General features: G+C 43.3%; 1 protein-coding gene across 10 annotated transcripts in view; it reads right to left on the bottom strand.

Annotated features, from left to right (window-relative positions):
• Nucleotides 1-17,246, bottom strand: part of KCNH7 (potassium voltage-gated channel subfamily H member 7) — a 567,276-nt gene that overhangs the window by 46,818 nt on the left and 503,212 nt on the right. For 7 of the 10 annotated variants that reach the window (XM_068245637.1, XM_068245631.1, XM_068245635.1 and 4 more), the window contains 4 exons: nucleotides 14,835-15,087; nucleotides 11,625-11,830; nucleotides 9,663-9,762; nucleotides 3,443-3,700 (listed from right to left, as the gene is read on the bottom strand). In XM_068245637.1, coding sequence (XP_068101738.1) covers nucleotides 3,443-3,700; nucleotides 9,663-9,762; nucleotides 11,625-11,830; nucleotides 14,835-15,087 — 817 coding nt within the window. The remainder of the gene's footprint in view (nucleotides 1-3,442; nucleotides 3,701-9,662; nucleotides 9,763-11,624; nucleotides 11,831-14,834; nucleotides 15,088-17,246) is intronic. The other 3 variants (XM_068245632.1, XM_068245636.1, XM_068245633.1) reach the window with 2 other exon arrangements.

The following is a 17,246-nucleotide window of genomic DNA, read 5'->3' as shown; positions in this document are numbered from 1 at the left end:
GGTGTCCCCAGAATAGGTGGCCAGCAGTATAGATGTCCCCAGAATAGGTGGCCAGTGGTATAGATGTTCCCAGAACAGGTAGCCAGGGGTAAATATGTCCACAGAACAGGTAGCCAGGGGTATATGTGCCCAGTATATGTAGCCAGGGGTATATGTGCCCAGTAAATGTAGCCAGAGGTATATGTGCCCAATTTATGTAGGCAGGGGGTATATGTCCCCAGTATATGTAGTCAGGGGGTATATGCGCCCAGTATATGTACTCAGGGGGTATATGCGCCCAGTATATGTAGTCAGGGGGTATATGTGCCCAGTATATGTAGTCAGGGGGTATATGCGCCCAGTATATGTAGTCAGGGGGTATATGTCCCCAGTATATGTAGGCAGGGGGTATATATGTGCCCAGTATATGTAGTCAGGGGGTATATGTGCCCAGTATATGTAGGCAGGGGGTATATGTCCCCAGTATATGTAGGCAGGTTTGTCCCACAGCAGGAGGGGAGCAGCGCAGTGGAGGGAGAGCTATGGGCACAGTGGGGAGGGGCGGACGTCTCCCGGCCCCTTCCCTCACCTTAGGCGGCTCTCCCTCCCTCACTCTCCCCTCCACAACTAATGTCCGGGTGGCTGGCAGCGGCGGGCGGGACTTACCTGCGTCTCGTCGCAGCGCTGGATGGATTTGCCGCTACTCTGGTCTAGTCCAGACCAGAGCAGCGGCTGCAGCATCCGAACTTCAGGCGCTGGAGCGAGACGGAGGTAAGTCCCGCCCGCTGCGCCAGCCACCCGGACATTAGTTGTGGAGGGGAGAGCGAGAGAGGGAGAGCCCCCTAAGGTGAGGGAAGGGGGGGGGAGATGGCCCCCCTTCCTCACCGCTGCTCACAGCTCTCCCTCTTCTCTGCGCTGCTCCCCTCCCCCCCCCCAAAAAAAACCAACCCTGCAGCTCAGCTGGGCGCCCTCGGGAACCTAGCGCCCGGGGGCACCTGTCCTACCCCGACCCCCCCCTCTAGCTCCGCGTCTGCCTTTCTTGTAGGTGAAGAGATCAGTGAGATGAGCAAGAATGGATCCGCAAACCAGACCGGAGTGACGTATAAAAGTCTTGAAATGTTTATTTGAAAAAATCCACAAACCGTGCAATAAAATCACAGGATCAACTGATGCGTATTGGGCTTGCAATCTGCCCTTAACCCAACTGGCGGTTTAAAAAAAAAAAAAATTTCCTATATCATGTAGCGAGCCCAGGGAAGAACGGGATTTCCTGGAGGGCTTCCCCCGTCTCCATGGCGACGGGGCGGGATGACGTCACCGACGTCGGGACGTCATTGGGAGTCCCGAACCACCCCTCAGCGCTACCTGGCACTGGTTGGCCAGGCAGCGCACGGGGTCTGGGGGGGGGGGGGGCATGCGGCGCGACGGATAGCGGTGATCGAGAGCGGGGCGGCGGCGATCGGTGTGCTGACGCAGCTAGCAAAGTGCTAGCTGCGTGCAGCAAAAAAAAAACTTAAACAAATCGGCCCAGCAGGGCCGGAGAAAACCTCCTGCGCGGCCAAGGAGGTTAATTGTAGTTAAAAATGAACCTGAATAAGGAGGCATTTATATGACACCAGGGAGGAGAAACTCCACCCCCGGAAGCATACAAATTACTCCTTAAAGGGACATACATCCTCAAATAACACTATACAAAAATATAACTATAATAACATGGAAATGACATAAAAAAGATGTATAAAAAGTTACCACTAAGTTTAACACTGTCAATGTATGAGCAAGAAGGAAAGTAACAACAATGACAAAAGGTACAATGAAATTAATAGACATAACTTAATTGGTGATAGGATAAATATATACCTACTCTCAATATGTATAAACCAAGCTTAGGTCCCACTTTTTGTTTAAACCCTGCGGTATGCGAGTAGCCAGTCTGTGAATCCAAAAGGCTTCGCGTTTCAACAACAATCTTTGAATGTCGCACCCTCTAATTGGACGAACCACCCGTTCCACCCCCTGAAACCTAAAAGAAGATAAATCCCCCCCCCCTATGTACAGTTTCAAAGTGTTTTGAGACAGCGGACTTACGAAAAGTGTTCCAATTGGTTCCACAGTAATGTTCTGCTATACGTGCTCTTAAGTGGCGAGTAGTGCACCCCACATATTGGATACAACAGGAGATGCAGGATATAACATAAATTGTGTTTTTAGTGTTGCAATTTACATATTGATTGATAGGGAAATTCTTATTGTGCACAAAAGAGAAAATGGAGTTACTCCTCTTATGACACTGACAATAATTACATGTAGAAAAACCACAGGGGTATGAACCCACTGTGGCCAACCATGTCAGAGTGCGAGAAATGGAAGGAGACCGAAAGAGACTGGGTGAAAGAATGGACCCTAAAGTTCGGGCCCTTCTAGCAGAAAAACGACATCCTCTGTCCAAAATTGTCTTAAGTTTTGTGTCCAGATGTAGCACTGGAATATACTTCTTAACAATATTAGTAATCTTATTAAACTCCAGGCTATAGCCAGTAACAAAAGTAACCTGTTCATGTTCGGTCTCTCTCCAAGCTCTGCTGTCCTTTGCTGTGTGTGTTACACCAGCATCATCCAGGGGGGCACATGATCTTTCTGAAGTCTTGAATTGAAGCTTGTAAGCAGTATCACCATGTGTCCCGCTCCTTCCATCTAGCAAATTAGGCAAATAAGCAAGCTCATTTTTCTCTTGAGTATATCGCAATGGTACATGCTAGGCTGGCTTCAGCATGTAGCGTTGGTGGTATAGTGGTGAGCATAGCTGCCTTCCAAGCAGTTGACCTGGGTTCGATTCCTGGCCAATGCGGAGGAGGAGGAGGAGGAGGAGAGAGAGATTTTTTTCTGCCGGATCATCTTTAGTCTGACTTGATGCCATTGAAGTGAATATTCAGCTTAGAACCATCAATGGATACCGGCGGAATTTCATAGGCAATTCCGGAATTCCGCTGAATTGAAAAAGCAATTCCGTTCTGACCCAACTAGAATCACCCATTTTCGCCCGGAATCGTGGAAAACATAATTCCGCGGAAAGCGGTGAGCATCCTTAGCTCCCAGATACGTGGTTTGTCTTCATTGACACTAATTCCCACTAACATAAAAAAAAACAAAAAACAACCATGGGGAGTCTAATTAAACCTTCCTAACCATACATCTAATTAAACCCGGACCTATCCCTTACTCCTTTTACTATCCCACACACTCCTTTATACCCATTGGCTACTAATATAAGCCTTCACCGTAGTTACCACGGTAGTTAGGACAACCTATTTTTACAAATATTGTTGGATACTGCCATAGAGAGTATTACATTTACACTTGTACATCCTTTCCTGGGCACCTCCTACTTGTTCTTAAATTTTGAAGCAGAATGACACTTTGCAGTCAGGCAGAAAAATAACAGTGTATGGATGGATCCCCTTACCTCGGTAAGACAAGCTTCTTTTGGTGATGGTTAGCTTCTCAGAGGGACACACGGCTTCTTCAAACTGGGGACTAGCGGGCTTGGGCAAAACAGCGCTGAAGCCACCGATCTCCATAAACAGTGGCTTGTGCTCATTAATGGAAGGGACCAGTGACACCAACCCGGTCCTCTTTGTCTCGGTGTTCTTGTCATAGGAGTAATGTGTGAGGTTTTCCATGGAATTCTCTGAGCCCTCCTGGCTGTTATCTTTGCTGCAGTCTGCAATCAGGGAGGAGATGAATTAGCCATGGACAGGATTAGAGATTTTCAATGAGATGCAAATAATTCTGGTTTCTATGCAAATTAAATGCAAACTTGGCCACGCTCGTGCATGAAGAGGTCAAGCTCTTGTCTAATTTCTTTCAGGGGGTTCTTAGGCAAGTATCTATTTTTTACCCTTAGCTTTGACTCAGGCACACTTTAAGGATTACCACTATTCAAAAACATATGAGAGGTGATTAATCGACTAAAGCACCAATAAGGGGTGTAGTGGATAGTACTCTCACCTTGCAGTGGTGGGTCACCAGTTTGAATCCCAGCCAGGGCACTCTCTGCAAGGAGTTTGTAGGTTCTTCCCGTGCCTGTGTGAGTTTTCTCCAGGCACTCAGTTTTCTCACATCCCAAAAGCATACAGATAAGTTAATTAGCTTCCTCCTAAATTGGCTCTAGACTGCAATGGACGTATGGCCATTGTAGGGATTAGATTATGAGCCCCTCTGATGCTGGGAATACACGGGTCGATCCGGCGGCCGATTAGCCGCCGGATCGACCCCAGCCGCGTCCCCGCTTGTCTGCGCGGATCAATTACCGCTCGTCCCCGCCGGCGCTCCTTATCAGCCTCTCGATTCCCTGCCATTGTCTGCCGGCGGGGATCGAGTAGTGTGATCAGACCAGCTGAATATTATCAGCTGGCCAGATCAGGTGCTCGATACACGGTACAGAAACGTACCGTGTATCCCCAGCATGAAGGATAGTTGGTGACAAGAATATATGTGCTCTGTAAAGTGCTGTGAAAGATTTCAGCACTCTATAAATACTAAATAATAATAATAATGATAAGAAAAAGACACCGAGAGCCCAATATGGTGTAGTATGCTCGGAACAATAGTGAATAATGTAATGTGAGAAGGTAATACTCACAAACAAGGGTTACCGCTGAGGCAACTACTGTGAATGCAGGTGAGGAGATTAGACCTGTCCTCACTCAGGGTTAAGAAGTCACTCTCTGTAGATAGAAGAAAGGCAGGGGTGGGTCCCCCTTCCACCAGGGGTGGACACTATAATGACTTTGATGAACAGAGGCGCCAGCAAAATAAAAACAATAATAAAAAGTTTTAAAATATGCTGGGGAGGTAGTGGTGGACTTACCTCCGAAAGCAGACTTGACTACTTTTCTGACAAACACTTTATTAGTACCCCAATAGATGCAATGCGTTTCGCAGGACCAAGCCCGCTTCATCAGGCAATAAAACAGGGGACAAACAGTAGCTCTCAGGTAGCACGTATAGCGCCTCAGAGGCGATATATCGAGTGCCACGGGCACCCAAATCTCAGTTTAGCCTCAATGCATAATGAAGCCTATGGCAGCGCCTAAGTCTCTCCCAGTAGCCGGTGCCCAACTTTCCTACTTCCTTTGAGATACCTTAGAAACCATGCGGTCTTTGGGGCAGCAAGTAAAGGAAATTCTCCTCAATGGGTACACAAACAGCATTAACAACCTGCCAAAATTTGTAACCTTTCATAATTTGACCCAAAACTAAAAAATATATATAAAAAAAATTAGCTTGAGCTGTATTGTACCAACCAATGTAGCGGTAAAGCCCTGAATCTGAGTGCGATTACTGATAAATAGACTTATTCCTAAAATGATGTCTGCATAAACTGCACAAGGCAAACAGGCTTAGCAATATCAGCTGCTGCCAAGTTCACTTGCTTACTCAGCCGATATTTTGAATAAATGTATGAGCTTTATTCTATTTTTGTTCGGTATGATTAAAGCCATCTTTTCCAACTATGAGTAATAGGAGTTTTTTTTCTGGTATTTGTGACATTATTAAGTAAAGAAATGAATGCGCTTTCTCGACAAAACTGTGATGGGTTCATGCACCATTTGAATGCCATATGCTGTACCAATTCCAACAAACTGGCAGCATATAAATAGTCGTCAAACAAAGACACAAAATGGAACAGAATGTTTCTGACTGTTTCCATATCGCCGATCAAAAACTCATTGGCACCTGAATGGGAAATAAAAAGGCCAATGCTGCTGGAATCCTAAAGGCTTGTACAAACGTGCAACTATTCCGCCCAGCTATTGTCTAAACTTGGTCTGTTGGACGATAGTTGGGCGTGTGTATGCGTGGAAAAAGACTAGACAAGCAACTGATAACAGGCAGTTTGCCCGATTCAACCAGTAGTTCAACTTACATGACTGTTGGGCTAATATTGTGCAGTTGGCCACATGTGTACAAGTCATTTGAACAACTTGTACTTGTTTTGAATGTGGCCATATCGTGCAGTCCATCATTCCTCTGGGGGTTAGGGAGACGGTGAGGTTCAACTTAAGCCCCTGATTGAACTCCTGAATTTGCTTGTTGATTTATAAAGCACCCTAACATGTTAAACTATTCTTGAAGTGGTGGGGTAAATCAGAATATACACATGCCCCAGACAGCCAATGACATGCCTTTCCATACTTTGTTAGTTTCATTGCAAAAAAAAAAAAAAAAACTTAACCTCCTGCTGTTATAGTACATTAAATTTGCCCCATGACCTGATCAAGAGGATGTTTGGGCTACAACCCACAAGCCAAACCTCAAACCTTCCATCCATGGTCAGCCTGTGATAGAGGGAAATCATTTCCTTAGCTATCTGGGGGTATGTGGCACATCTACTTTCTGAGGTACGTTTTAAGGAACAACTGGAAACTTTGGAAAGTAACTGGTGGACTCAATGGTGACTTTTACAAAAAGAAGCAAACTCGCAATATTATGTACTTTAGAAGCGGATATCTTTAGAATTACTTATCATTTGGACTTGTGGTTTTCATTGAAAGTAACCTCGGATTGATATTTTTTCCATCCTTTGCTTGGCTTCCACTTCCCAGCTTTCTAGTTTACGTTAGAAGAAGGGTATCACCAGACTCTCCCAGGCCTCACCAGACAGGTGTACGCACGCTGTAATTACATACAGCTATTAATTCCTTCGTAGGAGCTGTTCCTGGCTTACACCAGCAGACTGAGCCGCCTGCAGGCTATGCCACCTGAAATCCATCTCCATCGTTTCATTACATTTGCCAGGAAAAGGTCAGCCATCGAACCAAGCAAGTTGATAATTAAGCGTTTTTCTCGGAAGCTTCTAGGAAGGCTGGAGGAGATTGTGTAAAGTGACACAACATGTGCCGGATCTCCTTGTTCTAAACCACAGTGGACAGTTCTCACGTGCTGGGGACATGGTGGAATGTGGGTGAGAAGAACAGAGGTAATGAATGGTGACTGAAATTACTGGGCTGTGCACAGAAGGTCTTCACCGTCTTCACTTCTAAACTGTATTGTAAATTAAAACCCAACCGCTATTAGAACTTTTCTATAAAGGAAACTATACTAATTTTAAAATGTGTCTCCAACCACAGAAATTAAACTGTACAGTTTTCAGTATGGGAAAGCTAAAATCCAATAGCTCAGTGCTGTTGCTGGGTCATAGTATTTGGGACCCGCTTCCTGCAGGCAAGAGGCATTGTGGCAATGATTCTCCTACACACCCTGCCTGCCTGTAGTGTTTGGTGATAGGAATGACATGTACTGCACTGCATAAATCGACGCTGGCATAACAGTCCAGTGGTCCAGGCACAATTGCTGCAGAAGATGAGAAGGCTGCTAAGCGAGCTGGAAGGGGAGTATGGCACATTTGGAGGACACGCTACCTAATTATGTTATTTGTGGGGGCATTCTGCAAAAATTACATTATTTGTGGAGGTAAATTATATCATCCGGGAAGGGGGGGGGGGGTTACATGCTGCCAAACTATATAAAGGTTGACAGGTTTGCATATTCACCTACAGATTTAAGAATCTTCATTAAGATGGGGTAACTTAGGAAACAGTTACTCAAATCTGTTTTTGGAAGATGTGTTCATCCCTATTGGTCACTTTGCAGTTGAAAGCAGGCCCGACCTCAGAAGCAACTGAAGTTCTACCCCTGCCCACCCACCTGATGATAGAGTTCTGCATTTGGAGTAGAGGCTGACTTATAGTCATGCGGGTGGAAAGGGTGCACAACCTACCCATTTGATGAACAGACAAGTAAGGTAGGCAGGCAGGGTTGTGTGGCTTCTTGGGGCATGGTCATGATGACCTGACCCTTTTTATAAGCCAAATTCAGCTCCACAGCCAAGCTGGTGTATGGTTGGTCCCCCAGGAGAATGTTAGGTCGATGTGAACGTCTGTAATAAAAGCCTCCCCTACTGTCTTCTCTTCATTGCGATCTCTGTCCCCGTAAAAGTGATCTACCTCACTTCCTAGTAGCACCAAAGATTACAATCAGCACATCCTTGGTTTAGGCCAAATAATAAATGGAGTGCTCTAGTCTCGTATTCAGGGTGATTGATAACATCTCCTTTGTTAATTTATAAGGAACATGAGGAGACTGGCACTTCCAATACAGATACTTTAAAGGAACACGATCGATTAAAACAACTTTTTTTTAATACTCTATATTAGGGTACATATTACTACTACTGCTAGGGTCATTTTGTTTATTCACTCACTTCTCTCTCTCTTCCTTAAAAATCATCCTTCATTCCTCCTACAGATCACAAATATACTTCACTGTGTCACAGCATGCAGGAGACATGAGGAGGCTGATCTGAGGAGGTAACAGGTAACTAGATGTGCTGTAATATTGCTGTAGTGTAACGGACAGGGAGATGAGTATACACTATTCTTGACTGACTGACTGACTGGCTTACTTGTGACTTTTCACTCCAGGCTGCATCTACTACTTTGTAGGCTGCTATGTGGTGCTGTGCTGAGAGGGAGAGATACTGTTTACGAAGGCATTATTAGGATCTTGGAGCTGTGTAAGGAAGAAAATTGCTCCTAGTACTTGTGGTAATGTGTACCCTAACATACAGCATTAAAAAAAGTTGTTTTCATTGATAGTATTCCTTTAATGTAGAAGACACTAGCCAACATTTTGGGACACAACAGTCCCTTTGCCAGCAAGCGAGCAATGTGGTTCTCCTGATTGCTGCAGCATGCTATTGTTCTGTGGCCACCAGGGGGACTACATTTCTTGCTGGCGAGTGGATTGTCAATGCTGCCATCTTCTTTCCAATTTAGATACATTTAAAAGACCTGTTTGCCCCGAAGAAGGGACTGTTCTGTCCCAAAACATTGGCTGGTGTCTTCTACATTGGAAGTGACAGCCTACTCACAAAAGACAAACAAATAACATTTATATTGCGCTTTTCTCCTGGCGGACTCAAAGTGATAAAGCTGCAGCCACTAGAACGTGCTCTATAGGTAGTAGTAGTGTTAGGAAGTCTTGCCTAAGGTCTACTGGATAGACACTGGCTTACTGAACAGGAAGAGCCAAGATTCGAACCCAGGTCTCCCCTGGCAGAGGCAGGGCCCTTAACCATTACACTATCCAATCACGATGTGGTTGTACTCATGTCCTTTATGTTCTTTCTGTACAGATAGGATGTGTGCAGGGACGTAACTAGATGGGCCCCCAGGCTGTGAGGCTCACAAGGGGGTGGAAAGGGAAAGGGTGTGAATACTGAGGGGGCTATCAAAGTTTTTCTGGGGGGCCCTATGATTTGTCATTATTCCACTGGAGGTGTGCAAACATCAGTTGATTAGTTTGTAATCTTTTTTCCAATGAATCCAGAACTAAAGTACAATTTTTGGCTGTTGATAAGTTGTAAAAAAGTTAAATTTGGTGATGAAATCTAAAGCAAGGCATGACAATAGTAAAATAGTAGCTATCATATCACGTTCACATACAGACTTCGAACGATCCTATAAAAAGGTTAAAGAGGAAAAAAATGTACTTCACCAAAATAAACACAATTCCAACTTCCCACCAGGTCAATAGGAACCCATTAAGCAAGGTAGAATATGGCATACGTAAACCCTGAAAATAGCCTGTAAAACAATAAATACAGTAAACACAATTACCTTCATCTGATCTTCCTTTAAAAGACAATTTCCTTCTCCGCAGATTGCAGCTCTCTCCATCATATTCAGCATCTGTCTGGGCTCTGAGGAGCTCGGCCTGCTTGTACAAAGCATACACATTACGGTGAGCCACAGATAAAGCTTTATGCGTACTGATGATCCATAAGCAATGGCACCAATAAAGACATTATATACATGCTAGATGCAAGTCATATAAATAAATGGACTGTAATGAAGTCTACTTTACTTAAAAGCGCACTGATGAAGTAATTACACTGAACACACCAGCTGAAGTGTTTTCTATATATGTAAAAAAAATGCCATTAATGAATCTGTAAATAAATAGAACATTAGTGCTAATTAAAGATGGCCACGTGCAAGTCGGTTTTTAGTTATTTATTTATTTTTTTATTTTACAGACAGATCAAATTACATTTTGCACTATGCCCAATCAGCTTTTGATCGGGTTTCTACAAAATTAAATGAGACCGATTGATTAAAAATAAAGTGTCATTCGATTTTTTTAATTAATATTATTATTATTTGTTGTATTTATAAAAGGGCCAACATATTACACTGTGCTGAACAAAAAGAAATACATACAATGATACAATGGATGACAGATAGAGGCCCGTATGCAATTCACTTTTTCACCTGAGCTTTCTCCTAGGTGATATATCCACAACTTGTCACTATAATGCCTTTTACACCCCCAGCTAGCAAACAGATACTCTAAATAATTGACAGTACTTTTTCACCTACCTCTTGGTACTTTTTCAATTGCAAAGTGCTAAAAAGTTAATTTAAATTGAAGAGGAAAAATTATCTCCTAGGAGAAAACTTAGGAATAAAAATGAATTGCATATGGCCCCTAATGTTATACAACATAGGACAAAGTTATACAAGGCAAACAGGGTACAATCTACATGCTCATGCGATTTTGGGCTGGTTAGATATGCCCAGTAATAGAAGTATGAGCTGGTCATAGGAATGGAGCACTTGATCATGTAGAATAGACTAGGGAAGGAAGGACCCTGCCAAAGGCTTACAATCTAAGGGGAGGCATAGCAACTGCTATGGGGCCCTGGAGAAGAGGGGTCCTAATGGTACTTGTGTTCCCTATTAACTTTGCTTTGTTGCTCCACCCTCTGACTGTCTCAGTGCTCATGGACTATAAACAGTATGAATTGCATGAGAATGTAAATTGACCAGTCAACTCCTATTCCAAGGGTAGGGGCAAGTAGCATTGCTCAAGAGTGTCTAGATAGGATGGCCCCATGAAATTTTCCTATGGGGCCTCATAACGTCTAGCTACGCCGCTGGGAGATGGACACACTAGGTACAGTTGTGGAATAAATATTCAGTAGAAATGTACTGTGTGGTAGGAGGTGAGGTAGGCCATCTTAAAGAGTTGAGTTTTGAGGGCTTGCATGAATTTGTTGAAGGAGGGGGCAAGTCTGATGGGTGGTGGAAGGGAGTTACAGAAAGTGGGGGCTGCTCTTGAGAATCCTGCAGGCGTGCAGGATTAAGTGCGCAGCATTAGAGCTAAAAATTGCTTTTCTCCTATGTTGCTATCATTTACAGTAGTTGGAAGAAATCTGACAGAACTGACAGGTTTTTGACTAGTCCATCTCTGCATAGGGGATTTTCAGCATTTCATTTATTATTTCCAAAAGCACTCCCTGGAAAGGATATATACAAAGATGCAGCCCCCCACACCAACCAGTTTCCACACTATTCTGGCAGTTGGCAGCCCTGCTGGTCTATTTGGCCACAAAAGTGTCTGCATCTTAGCCAGGCAGCTGGTATGGCTTAAACATAAATCAATATGACAGCCTCCACATGTCTCTCACTTCAGTTGTCCTTTAAAAATGATTTGCAACTGAAAAAAATTGGGGTATAGTCTTGGTTAGTGCTGCATGAATGTCTCGATGCTGAAATATAAGACGTAAATCTACCAACCTTTGTATTTTCGTCTCTTAAGTTGAAAGTCAGCTCCAGGTTTGTGAGAAACTGATCTGAGAATTCTGGATACATATCCAAAACTTCCAGTAGTTCATCCCGTTGGATTTTATGAAGATCACAATAGGTCAAAGCTCTGACATCTGCATTGGACTTGCCAGGTTTAGCATACAGGTGGACCATCTCTCCAAAAATATCATTTTTACCTGAGACAAGAAAGATCAATATATTACACTAGATGTCAATGAAGGTACTGTCATGCACACTGCTAAAATGTACCTGCTGGTGGCAGCATTTGTATGAACTACCTTGGACATCTGCTGCCCAGCAGCAGGTGGCCTCTTAGGACAGCTGCTGTAGTTCCTCGTTCCACCAGAGGGTGGTATCCAGAGTTCCTGCTAACAGGTCACCTGATAGGATTGGTTTTCAGGCCTCCAGTTGCTCCAGACTAGTGCCAGAGTATTCAGCTACTAGACTGAGCTCTATGTGTCTAGTTACAGTTGGCGCAGACATCTGGAAAGTGCATATTTCTTTTAACTATTCTATATGTATGGTTTTCACACCGTTGTCTAGGTAAACCCCATTTGTTTCTGTTGTTCTCTTCTATCAATTTTAAATATACATAGCACAGAGTCAATGAAACAAGTGCAGAATTATCCAACAAAACACATTTCTTATGTAATAGAAGCAGAGCTTCCTAGATGTATTTTATCTTTTATGACAAAAGGTATTATTTCTTACAAAACGTTGTTTTTTTTTTTGTTTTCTTTTTCTACCTATATCTTTTATGACACCAATTTTCCCAAAGATTTAGGGGTGTTTTATTAAAAAAACTGCTGATTGAGCAAAATCTATAATTGCTAAACAGTGGAAAGATAAGTTATTACCATGCGATAATTTAATAAATAAAATCAATAATATATGCATAGATGAATATCAGTCTACCCTACTTCTAGAAACAACCGCCAGATATCTTGACATATGGGATCCGTGGCTTAGGTCGGAGCTTGGCTCCCATATATGCCATCAATTGGGGAATAACATCATATGATAACTACACTGGCCCCTGTATCATATATTTCATTTCGTCTACAAGACTGATTTCCTACTCTACCCATTTAAGAATAGGCCTAAATTACCTAAGCCACAGAACATAATCAAACCACAAGATTATTTATATGTCATGGCACTCCGACACCAGCATCAGTATTATTATTACTATCACCAATCATACATTATGTGCTTTTCTTCGTTATGTTATAGGTTATATGTTATTTACTTCTTCTTTACCTCTACAATACGGGGAAATTTCCCTCCAGAAGGACTGATCGTTACTCCTTTTGTCACATCTGTTGAGATGATTTCTATATTACGGTTTTCCTATAGCTGTATGTAAATCTTATCTTCAATAAAGCAATTTTGAAAGTAAAAAACTGCTGATTGGCTAGAACACGGGTGTCAAAACACAAGGCCCGCGGGTCGAATGCGGCCCTCGACATTTTATGTGGCCTTCGAGTACCTGATCATTATAAGCAATAAGAGAACAGTACACTCCCTTATCAAGAGGATGATGGTGTTTCTGGTTGAAAAAACTCAAGGACCCCTTCTGTGAAATTAGCATGGAGCCCCCTCCTTGGAACCCGAATCCCCCCATGAGGCTGGTAAAATACACATACACCTACACACCTTTACCCCCGGTACCATCTCCCCACCTAGTAGTACAGCTCAGCAGTGTAATATTTACCTGCTCCAGCACTGTGTTTCTCTTCTGTTCTTACCGGTAGCTGCTTGCTCTATAGTTCCGTATCTCCAGCTTCCTATCACATGACGTGCATTCAGAGCCAGTGGTATGCAGCATAGATTATGTGTCTGATCAGATTAGAGAGACCTGAAGCAGCACTGTAGCAGGTAAATGTACAACTGCTCCACTGTGCTACCTTGCAGAAGAGGGAGGAGCAGAGATCCAGGCCCTCCCCAGGTCACCATGCCACGTGTTCCGCCACTTTATTTGAAACTGTTCAATAAATGTTAAATCTTAATTTAAAAAATTGGCCCACGACTTAAGGTGCGTACACACATCCAATTTTACACCTGATTGTCGTTTAAACTGGTCGTTTGAACGACTTGAAGTGCCAACAAGTCGTTCTGGCGTCATGTACACACTGACCAACAAAGCAGCTGATATGCCAATTTACATGTCGTTTAACCAACTTGATAATGGACAATGGACTGGATAGAACAATGGACTAGATCAGGGGTCCCCAAACTTTTTTGGTCAAGGGCCAGGTCAACATACTTCAGACTGCTGGGGGGCCGGAACATACATAAAATGATGTTAAAAAACATTATATTGAATCTAGGTATGGATTCCCTTCCAGTAATGCCTGGAGGAGAACTCCCAGCAGCAGCCATTCAATCATGCGGCACCGGAAGAATGTCTTTGTGCACCAGACAGTGAAGCATACTCAGGTGACAACCACCCGTCCAGTTAGACAGCAGTGTCACCTGATGCAGAATTGGATTGAAAGCCAGCAAATGACTGCTCCCTGGCCTCTACAGTATGTGGATGGGTGGGGCCAGCACTGCTTTTCTGTATGCGGGCTGCCATTATTTAAAGGTGCAGTGAGCTGCATCTATAAGTTATACATTTTGTGTTTGGGGGGGCAAGTGAAAAAGCCTCAGGGGGCCGCATTCGGCCCGCAGGCCTTAGTTTGAGGACCACTGGACTAGATTAAACAACTGATCAAACGACTGTATATTTGAATGTCTATTAGTTGGACAAACGACTAGAAGTCGTTTGTACATAGGTACCGACCTGACAGTCGTTTGAACGACAGTTGGTCCAACGGATCCGCTAAGCGGGCAAACCGGCTGTTATCAGTTGCTCGACAACCTGTACACACGTCCATCTTGGCGTTCAAATGACAAGTCGGATGACAAGTTGGTCGAAAAAGTTTTAACGTGTGTACGTACCTTTGGACTAGGTTTTAGATTTTGGCCCCTTAGCTGATTAAATTCGACACCCCTGGGCTAGAAGAAAGTCAGTCTTGCACCTACAATTTGAAGTTAGGTCCCCCCTTTTAAAAAATGGAGTGTTCATAGGGGTGTTCTTATTTTTATCACCATTACACCATTTGTGCACCATTTGTGCAGTGGTGGCTACGCTGTTGGCTACAAGGGCTATAGTGACAAAACACACAATGTACTCACCTAATATTGCCACAACGATATCATCTTTAAGGATTTCAATAGACCCCCTCGACAGAAAATACAATGCAGTAAGCACATCTCCGGAGTGGACCAGGGTATCTCCAGGGGGCGCATGGGTCGTTTTAAACCGCATGGCCAACGCTCGGAGGCATCCTTTACTGGCTCCTTGGAAGGCTTTGCAGTTCTGCAACAACGTCTGATTGAGGTGCAGACAAATATCAGCTTGCAGGCATTCCGGAAATCCCTTTAGTACCTAAACAGAAATGAGAAAGGTAATAGCTTTGCTGCTTTTTTTGATGCATTCCCGAGGCGAATCCAGCATTTACAGCAGGCAGAGGCTTAAAAGATAGCTGTGCAAAATAATTACTGTCTACATATGAGAAAAAAGGGTCCAGTAATCCCCAGAGTGAATGCAGTTACTACCCAGCATAAATATCCTTTTACAGGTCAGCAGTGGGCCTGGTGGTATTATTGTTGCCAGATAATTTAGGGGATCTGACTGAAATCTAAACACCTCATTTTGGAAAAGCACAACATCTAAGTTTTTTTTTTTCTTCTTTGAAATGGTGAACTTAAAGTGGTATGAAGCTCAGCAGGTCTTCTTTGCTATAAAAGATTCTTTACATCATAAAACCTACTATCAGAAAAAATTGGTAGCAGAATAGCATTCAGTTGAACACAGCACTTTCTTCTTCAGTGGGGACCTTAAATCCAAATCCGAAGTGGAGGAAGGGATTACATTATCTTGTTTAGGTTTCCTTGTTAGCCACTATTAGTGAACCTTCCTGGTGCTTCAGCTGAACACAAGCAGCAACCGTACACAGAAAACAGATTCTCACTAGATGCATTATAATATATAAATACAGCAGCTATGCAATAAAAATGGTAGCTTTCAGAGCAGATAAACTGTACTTCGGGAACTTTTTGTAAACGGACTATAATACTTGTGCACAAAAGCAAATGTGATAACGTTGTCCTATAAAATAATCCCCATGTCCCTGCGTCATCCTCCTGTTCCTGTGTCCGTGGGTTTTGGCTACTGCGCATGTGTAGCCGTTGGGACAGGAAAAGGACGGGGCCAGGGCGGGGCGGCTGTTGGTGTGCATGGCAGGCAGCGCGGCCGGGCGCGCGCGTGGCGGGGAACACTGATGTAAACCCTGGGGTCATGTCACAGCCCTAGTGCCCGTTATTTAATGGGCGGGCTATGTAGCTAGTGGGTAATAAAACGTAAGAAAACAAGTTTTTATTGAATGTTATCGGCAGATTTCGCTTTAAGGCAGGGCACTCACTCGCAGAAAACGGGACAGTTTAGCAACTTCGTGTTAAATGCAATTCATTCCTAAGGACCACTGGCAATTTTACAATGTATTTTTAACGGGCTGCATTAGAACACAGTCAAATATTTGTGAAATTAAATATTGCACAAAAAATGCAAAAAAAATAAAGCACAACATTTGTGTTTTTGCAAAGCTCAAGTTTGCCCCTGGCTTTAACAAACTGGAAAAACTAAACAACAAAAAACTTTGTGGAAAAAGTCACAAAAGTATGCCTAAGAATTTATAAAAAGGAAGAACAAAAAAATAAACACAAACGCAACAACATTTGGTAAAATAAACAGAGGGCTTTCTTGCCATTTCCTACAAAAAGGCAAGGCCAGGGCCTTGGTACCCTCAACTTCTGTTGACACAGAAGAAATAGGTCCACTGAGACTTTTCTGTTTGACCAAACAGTCTCCCAGGTGTCTACAAATCAGGCTCAACCACTGTGCCAGCTGATAGCATTACAGTGGTGGTGGGTTGGGACTACTGAGCAGAACTGTACTAGGAAGGACCAAGGTAGCTTTTGGTCCTTTTAGGCACTCTGCAAAAATCCCCTTTGCACCTGTTCTCCATAAAAAAGGGTGTCCTCCCCTCTAATCCTTAATATCGCTTTAGAGAAAAGAGAGCCACATTTAATCCATATTTTGCAATGTTGAATGTCAAAAAGAGCCTGAGACAGCTGCCTGCAAGCTGAATTATATGGTTCTGTGAGATTAATAAGCTATAAGTGTCTTACAAAACAGAGGACCTGAACGTACGCAGAGCTTGCAACAGCATAAAAGAGTGATCCGTATAGTTAACGCACTGCCCTGCAGTGATGAATTACATCTCGTACATTTGAAGGTGAAAATGACAAATTCTTTCTGTTTTAAGATGACAATAACCAGGAAGAAACAAAATCCAGGACAAGTCAGACAAAATAGGGACAAGTCTCAGCTGCTCTATCATAGTATCTTGCACCATGCTGGACATACATAGTAGATGAGAAGAAACATTTTATTTTAGCTGGTGGGGTTGTTTGTGGCACCAGGTATTCTGCTGTTTTACAGGCCAAATACTTGTGAAACTTTTTAGTTCTAATTTTGGGGAGTTA

The sequence above is a fragment of the Hyperolius riggenbachi genome, chromosome 7 (assembly GCF_040937935.1).
Source record: "Hyperolius riggenbachi isolate aHypRig1 chromosome 7, aHypRig1.pri, whole genome shotgun sequence".
NCBI classification, from domain to species: domain Eukaryota; kingdom Metazoa; phylum Chordata; class Amphibia; order Anura; family Hyperoliidae; genus Hyperolius; species Hyperolius riggenbachi.
This window is presented reverse-complemented; position numbering and strand designations above follow the sequence as displayed.